Source organism: Musa acuminata, chromosome BXJ2-11 (assembly GCF_036884655.1).
Source record: "Musa acuminata AAA Group cultivar baxijiao chromosome BXJ2-11, Cavendish_Baxijiao_AAA, whole genome shotgun sequence".
Taxonomy (NCBI): domain Eukaryota; kingdom Viridiplantae; phylum Streptophyta; class Magnoliopsida; order Zingiberales; family Musaceae; genus Musa; species Musa acuminata.
The window spans coordinates 5114439-5122689 of NC_088348.1; the positions used below are offsets into that span (position 1 = coordinate 5114439).

The window sequence follows — 8251 nt, forward strand, 5'->3', positions numbered from 1 at the left end:
AAATATATTCTCGTCGTTGTCATTATAAAGCGAGATGTCGTAATAGCGAGAGGAGGGTTCGGCTTCGCTTCTGGATCGAGCTGTTTCTCTCCTTCGCTTCCTCTTCCCCTCCGGTTCTTCACTGTTCTTCTTCTTCTTTTGGGGTTTGGTTGTCGGAATGATGGGGATTTGGTTCGCATTGGGCGGATCTGAGTGGCGGCAGTAACATCGGATTGAGGGAGGAGGAGGAGGGAGGTGGTAACTGATGGGATCTGGCAGTAGCAAGAACGCGGCGGCGTCGTCTTCGTCGGGTGGCGTCCGGAAGCTGAGATCAACAGGAGTTAGGGTCTTCAACTCCTCCTCCTGCTTCGGTCTCTCCTCTATTCAGGTGGGCGATCGCTTCTTCCTTTCTCTGCCTTAGATCTGTTTAGATAATGGCTCTTGATCTGTGTTGCGAAACGCCGGATCTGCATTACTTGTTGGCGGATCAGGGCGCTTTTATCTATTTAATTTATTATCTTTCTTAGTTTGAGGCGATCTGTGCTTTACGAAAACCAATTCCAAGAGACACTGCAACAAAAATTCTCTTGAATTACTTACATTTTCCTTTCTTTTGCTTGAAATTACAAGAGAAGTACTTGCTGATTCTATTAGTGTATCAAGGCTGACAAGAATCTGTCACTGCTTCTCTTGTACACTATGAAAACGTGCTCTTCTATTCTGCTTCCGGTGGGAATGATCTAGGCAAACGTGCTCTCTACATTGACCTGCCTGCAATCGTTACGTGTTTGAACAAATCAAATTCTTCTATTCTTCTACGGCATTATGACATGATGGAGATCTTTTAACTTCATGAATGTGCGTCTTTTACTTGGCATATTTTGATTGTTTTTCTTCTAAAAATATGTACATTTTTCGGAAGTTTGTAGCATTACCAACTTATATTTTCTGTTCAAAATGCGTCAATTAACTATGGTAGTCAGGAAGTTGATACCTCTCTGGCTTTTTCCCCTTAACAAGATTCTGGAGCAGATACATTGCATCTTCATTATACTTGGTGCTGCCATTTGTCACTCAATGCTGGAAAATTTTCAGAAAGCTTTGGACATGGAGAATTATAATTCTATTTTTTGCCAGATTAACCTATTGTAATGTTTTTTTCCTAGATTTCCTCACCCTTGTCCTTTTTCTTTATTTTTTGGAAAGAGAAGCAGTGGAAGAGAGATTTTTGGCACCATATTTCCATTATTTATGCCATGATTGTTAGGTAGCACATTTATGATTTGGTCCTTGCTTTTCTGGTGCAGATACCATTGTCCATTTTTGCCTCCCATTGAAGATATACTTCTAGTCAATGGTTTTTGCCCAATGCATTCTGTAATAAGTTAATCATGTGGTGTGTTAACCGGTGCATAATAAAAGTTCTTTGCAAAGCGAATCCCTGTGAGATCCTGCAGGACTTTCCTTGCTTGTTGATCTCAAATCTTGTAGAACATACTATTCATCTTCTTTTTTATTGTTTTACTCGATTTGGTATCTGAATTATTCTGTCATAATTATGTTATGCTATTCTAGAGTCTTTGTACATGTCTATAAGTTATCACTTTTGGGTGCAGAAGATAGAAGAGAATGGGAGGCCTAAGCACACTGTTTGTGCTGAAGTAGCGAGCAAATCAAGCGGTGGAAATGATGATGGTTGTGACAAAGTTGAACTTGCTTGTCATGGTAAGTTGCCCTGCTCACATTCTTCTGATGGTGAACAATGTGGAGGAGATAATGGGGGTATAGAGCAGATTGATTTGGTTCCCAGCAGCAATTCTGAAACAAATTCTGTAGCTGATGCATCATCAAACACTTCAGTTACGTCATGTTCTCATTTGAACTTTGTCCCAGATGATATCAACTTTAGGCTCAACAGAGCAGTCAGTTTGGGTTCATCCGAGTCCCATCCTCTGTTCTCTGCTGCTGTCTCTGACCCGAGAAGTGATGCAGGAGAACATGCTTTAGTAAATCTTCATAGTTCTATGAATAGAAATGATACACAATCTCTGGAACCAAGCTCTTCCCAAGATGCAGCTCGAATTAATGCAGGCAGAGATGCTACAATTAGTCTATATTCTAATAGGAGCTTTGTAGAATCCAGAAATACAAGGCATTCTCATAGAAGGTTTGGACCTGAAGAACCTTTGGAAGGTAGCATACGATTTAGTAGAACACTAAGTGTTGGAAGGCTCCGAAATAGAGTTCTAAGAAGGACTCCATTCTCTGATGGCTTGTTTGGTCCTGCTTTTCTGGAAGATAGGCCTGTGTGGTCCAGCGAGCAGGCTAGTGGAAGACAAACCTCTGGTGGTGCAGGAAGAGCACCTTCTTCTTCCCGGAGGACTAGTGAACTGTTGCCTGATTCCTCTAGTAGTGTACCTTATCAAATTGCTCGAACTATGGATACCCACGATGATGATGCCTCAGATACTCAACGGAGAGTTGGTAATCATGATGTGTTTGAGCACAGATCAGCTTTCCTTGAAAGGAGAAGAAGAATAAGATCTCAGGTGGGACAATTTTAATTATATCTTTGTACTTGTGCATATTTGTGTAGTAATCCCAGAGAGAATCAACTTTTATTTGCAGGTTCGTGCTCTTCAACGACTTGGTAGCCGATTTGAGAGTTTGTTAGGTCATGATAGATCATGTATATTATCTGGTCAGCATCGAACAGGTCACTGCACATGCAGAACAAATAATCAAACTGCCAATCCTGATGATGACACAAGCACAAGGGCGAGCATATCAAGGATAGTTATGCTTGCTGAAGCATTGTTTGAGGTATAGTGGAATAGTGAATAAAACCATGGACAAAAAACATTTGTTGGTTTCTTGATTTTCCTTCTTGAGGGCAACATCAATTTCAGTTATGCATCTCTTTTAGGTTTTGGATGAAATCCACCAACAGTCTGTAGTTCTATCTTCTCGACCATCTTTTTCGGCCATTGGATCAGTTCCTGCACCAAAGGAGGTTGTAGAGTGTATTCCAGTAAAAATATATCGCAAGCCATCAAAAACCCAAAACGAGGAGGTTGCACAGTAAGAGTCACTCCCTTGCTTGCTCAGGCACCTTTTTACTTTATCCCTGAAAATGTTCTACTGCTGCTGGTTTAAAAGGTTATGAGTTTACAGGTTTTTTCTTATTGTAATTGTTCAGTTGTATCCTCTATTTGGATCGATAGGTGATTGGTTAAAGGACTTGAATTTGCATTACTAAATATTGTCATCACGCTGACCCTGAAGCTTTTAGAAGCTTAGATGCAATGGCATACTTGTTCAGTTTATCAGCCTGTGAATAATACTGTATGTGTTCTCTGTCTTCAATCAGCAGTAGTTTGCAGTCCAAGCTGTTCATAATTTTTATTGTTAGTTAGTAGCTCCATATATACTTGTGTTTGAGCAATACTTGGTAGTTTGCACCTCTCATCAAATGCTAAATAATTGTACAACAAAATTTTCTCTATGTTTTTCTTTCAAAAATATATAACAAACAATTGTTGCTCTTAAAGTTTAAGCTATTATGCTTATTACATATTCTCCTGGTTGCTATTTGATTAATAGATGTTATATTTGCCTCGTGGAGTATGAAGAAGGGGATTGCATGCGGATGTTGCCTTGCAATCACGAATTTCATCGAACATGTATAGATAAATGGTTGAAAGAAATTCACAGGTATCCTTCTAATGTGTCTTTCTCTTGTTCATTTATAATTTATCTTTGACGAACAATGTTTAAGTTGATAGCATAACCTGTTTGCACAGATTTGGAATTTTCTTTAAGATACGTTGCTAGTACACATTCTTTCTATTACTGTGATCTCACAATATAGTATTATTTGAATATGGAGTTTAGTGTGCTAGCTAAAAGAGGAAAAATTCAAAAGGGAGAGTAATTAGAACAGTAAGAAAACCCTTACCTCTTTAATTTCCAAGAGACTAGATTGCTGTCCCTGATCGAGGTTAGAATGGAAGAATGAGAAGTAAAAAACATTCATCCATCTGTCGTCCAGTGTCCACCAGCAGTCAGGCAATAACAATAGTGAACAAAATGGCAAGGAGTAGATACAGAAATAAAATGTCCCTTCTTAGAACCGTACATGCCATCGACATAACACCCAGAAGAAAAAAAAGGAGCAAAATTAAAATCCTGTTACCAATCATTCATCGAGTCAGTTGCATATATATTTATATATAAATATAATGTTTTCATAAGCTCACTGTTAAGCAGTCGACCGTGTCTAACCAGAGGCAGGATATATGTTTATGTTATGCGATTCATTTCCTGTGCAGGGTATGCCCCCTTTGTCGACGGGATGTTTGCACAATAGATGCATCAAGCAAGTAGATGCTCAGTTAAAGGAGTCTGAGTGTCCTTCATGCAACACCAATCCCTTCTCAGCTACAAATTTAAAGTGACCTCTATTTTTTCTGCCCCTTCACTGAACATTAGATTATATTAAGTGTGCATCACCTTCAACTTTGGATCTCCATTGGCTCTTGTTTTGGTCAAATCTGTATGAGTATCCAATTATGAGATGTACAACGGCACTGTCAGTATGTACAAACATTTTGTAGCCAGCAGACCAAGAGATTCATTGATTAGCGTTTTCTGTAAAACTCTCTCTACAAAGAGATTCCTTGTATATTATTCGTAATATTATGTGAAGGTAGCTTTTAATTTATCTATTTAGTGCGGAGCATAGGGGTTTTTAAACTCAATTAGAAATCTTTAAAGAACGTGAATTTTAGGAATTTTTTATAAATATGTTTTTCTGAGGTCAACTTTTTGGTGATTTTATAAGATGCTTCTGGGTCAGCTCAGAAGACATTTTGATAATGATTGGATTGAATTGAAGTTTATCTTTAGCCAAATTAAAGATGGATAGACTCCCGGTCAAGTCGGATTCAAGTAAGATACAGGTGTAATCAATTAAATGATTGGTTTTTTTGCTACTTCTTTTAATGATTTTTCACTTTAATTTTTATTAGCATTTTTGGAAATGTGAAGCTGCAAATTAAATTAGAATTTTAACATAAGTATTGATTTAGAATATATTAACGATGAATCAACATTCGACATATGCATTATGTGGAAGTTATTGTGAAAGGAAAAGGTCTGGATCACTCTTCATCTATCTATCCGCATGGATAAAAGTTCAAGGTAGACCATTCGGGGTTATCTTTCCTCTGTTGCTCACGTGGATAAAATGTCAAGAGGAGGATATTAAGGTGATTATAAATTATCCCCTTCAAGATAAGGTATAAAAGCTAATCCTCGAGTTTTTTTTTTCAAAAAAAATTTACACTCGTTAAGAGACATTTCTTGGTCACTAACTCGACACTTCTAGCTTGGATCCATCACAGTCACAACCTCGGACACTCCTGCACCTCGGGTTTAGATCACATTAAGTTGACTTAGACGTCGATGATGATTTCCCCTAATATTTTGGCTTTAGGAGTGTCTGATGTCTCAGGAACGTCTGCTCATTAATCCTCTCAACGAATGCTCCAGTGAGAAGGCCCTATCTTTGACCCATAATAGTTTTACTCAAGGAGGATAACTACCATTCTTCCCTCACGTGGATTCGTCCACTTTGACATAAACGCCAATGCAGTATTAACATTTGTTCAATGACCTAGGCCTTTCGTCCTGAGGGATGACATTGAGCTACATATTTGTCCTTATCGAGGTGTTCTTAAACCTCACCCAATAGGTGTAGACGCTAACGGACATTATGCAAGTTATCGCCCCACTCCTACCTTAGCTAGCTCAACAAGTAACACCATCATTTCAACCGCGATTAATACCTCAATTGCTAGTAGCATTGGTGCCCATCAAGATCCCCCTGCCCGACATGGTGATAGCATCTTAGGATCACCCAAGGTTCATGAAACTATTGGCCGAGAGAGTGCTATTCCCTAACTATGGAATTCAGTACACTATTGCACCACCGCTTTGCTCTACCCGACTCTGAGACCCAGTTAGCAGATTCGATGGATAACTAACTCCTTGATGATATAGTTATGGTAAATGGACTAATGCTTAGAAGAGATGCGGCGAGAGTTCTAGCAATGTAGAGGGGAAAGTTTGGATGATCCCACTTCGGGCCAGTCCCCATTCACTTAAAACATCTAGAAAGAGCCAATCCCAACAAACTTCCGCCTCCTGTCTTTGGAGGTCTTTGACGATAGCACCAATCAATAGAGTATACTATTGCCTTCTATGCCTAGATGTCACTATATGACACCTCAAAAGCCTCAATGTGTTATGCCTTCCCGAAGATGTCACTAGATGTCTTTGACGATAGCACCAATCAATAGAGTATACTATTGCCTAGATGTCACTATAATACACTCGCTTGGAGCCACTTTTGATGGACTCTTTTGCATAGCTCGCAAATGAGTTACTACTTCCTTGGAAATGTGCGTTATAGGCCATCGACGATAATGGTTCTTAGACTCAAGCAAGAGAAGGAAGAAATACTCTTCGACTTCATCGTTCGATTTACTAACAAGATCCAAGACATGCAGGTGCTTTAGAGGGCCAACTAATACATTATCGCGGAGCCAATAGTCTTAAGTAAACACAAGGAGATGTGCAACAGGCCGAGATAGGAGTGACAACCGTAAGGCCCAAACTTGAGTCACCACGACGAAGAAGAAATGATTGACATGAGTTGTCTCGCTCAAGTTTTGAGTTGACTCTCTTAAAGATAACTAGAATTGAAGTCTTTTTATAGATAAAAAAGGGACTCTTGAAACACCCTCAACTAATAAAGAAACTACTAGAAAGAAGGGATAAATCCAAGTATTATCACTTCCACCACAATTATGGTCATGACATGAAGGACCGTCACGATTTAAATGATCAAATCAAAGAGTTTATTCATTGGGGACGCCTTAGGAGGTTTGTCTAGAGGCATTGGGAATCTTTGCCTTGACCTAGGAGGCCGATGAAGAGGTAGATCGATGTCATTATCAATGGACCTACCTCGGGAGGAGACAAATCCTTAAGTCATAAAGCCTATGCCCAAGCTAATATTAAAAAGCTCCCAAGGACTGAAGATGACTAAAAAATAATCTTAAAAAAAAAAGAGATAGAGTACCTTGACCCAAACTATGATGATGCTTTGATAGTCTCCGTAAGGATAATTAACACCCAAGTGAAGAGAGTCATAATTGACACAAGTAGCTCTGTCAATATCCTCTATTTTGATACTTTTTAAAAACTTGAGCTCTCGGCGAACAATCTCACCCTTGTGACTTCTTTGTTGAGGGGGTTCACTAACAACTCCATCTCCCCTCTCGAGACTATGAGCTTACATGTCACATTTGGGAATGAGCTATGCTCCAAAACATTGACCTAATTCATGGTGGTTAACATCCCCTCAGTGTACAATGCGATCATAGGCCAACCCACACTCAACAATTTGAGGGCAGTGGTGTCGACCTATCACATGGTGATGAAATACCCAAGAAGGACCAGTATCAGAGAGCTGAGAAACAACCCGAGGGAGTCGTGCCAATGCTATATAATAACGATCTCCTTACCGAAGAAGGCTCAACATGAGACACCGTCGATGGACCCTCAAAATTTTGCTAACTCCCTCCCACATCTGGAGATGATGGAGTCGCTAATCAAGGCACCCTTGAACAAAGCTCATCCTAATGAAGTTGTCAAGATGGCGACAACATTTCCCGAGGAGAATCTAGTACAACTCATCAATTTTCCTAGGAAAAACGCCTAAGTGTTTGCATAGTTGCCGAGAGACATGCCAGGAATCAACCCAGACATGGCCCAACACTACTTGAACATCTCTCCTGAGGCTTGACTAGTAAAGCAAAAGCCTCACAAGTTTGCTCTTGATCGTCAGTAAGTGATTAGCCATGAAGTAGACAAGCTTTTAGGAGCAAAGATTATTACCAAGGTACAGTATCCTCAATGACTTGCTAATGTTGTACTAGTTAAAAAGTCTATATATTACTATCGAGTCATGCCATTTGAATTAAAAAATACAAGGGTGATATCAACCTAGATAGAGTATCACATGTGCAGTGGAAGACCAGAAAAATAAAATCCTAGATTTTCTAAAGAAAAATGTTATTATCATCGTGCAAAGATTGGTACATAAAATAAAATACAAAATCGAAATCGCACGTATGAAGTGAGATTTATTACCTAGGGAGGTCGTATATCCCTGTAAAATCCCAACTCTATAGAAGTGGATGAA

General features: G+C 39.3%; 1 protein-coding gene across 2 annotated transcripts; it reads left to right on the forward strand.

Annotated features, from left to right (window-relative positions):
• The first annotated feature begins 22 nt into the window (after positions 1–22).
• Positions 23–4702, forward strand: LOC135586921 (uncharacterized RING finger protein C4G3.12c-like). 2 transcript variants are annotated; one of them, XM_065133309.1, is made up of 6 exons: positions 23–367; positions 1599–2528; positions 2608–2802; positions 2906–3060; positions 3583–3693; positions 4311–4702. In XM_065133309.1, exons 1-6 carry the CDS (start codon positions 245–247, stop codon positions 4363–4365), a joined length of 1569 nt encoding a protein of 522 aa, XP_064989381.1. In that variant the 5' UTR covers positions 23–244; the 3' UTR covers positions 4366–4702. The 2 variants fall into 2 exon arrangements, with proteins under 2 accessions (XP_064989381.1, XP_064989380.1); XM_065133308.1 differs by having other exon boundaries at positions 25–367; positions 1596–2528.
• Positions 4703–8251: the final 3549 nt, after the last annotated feature.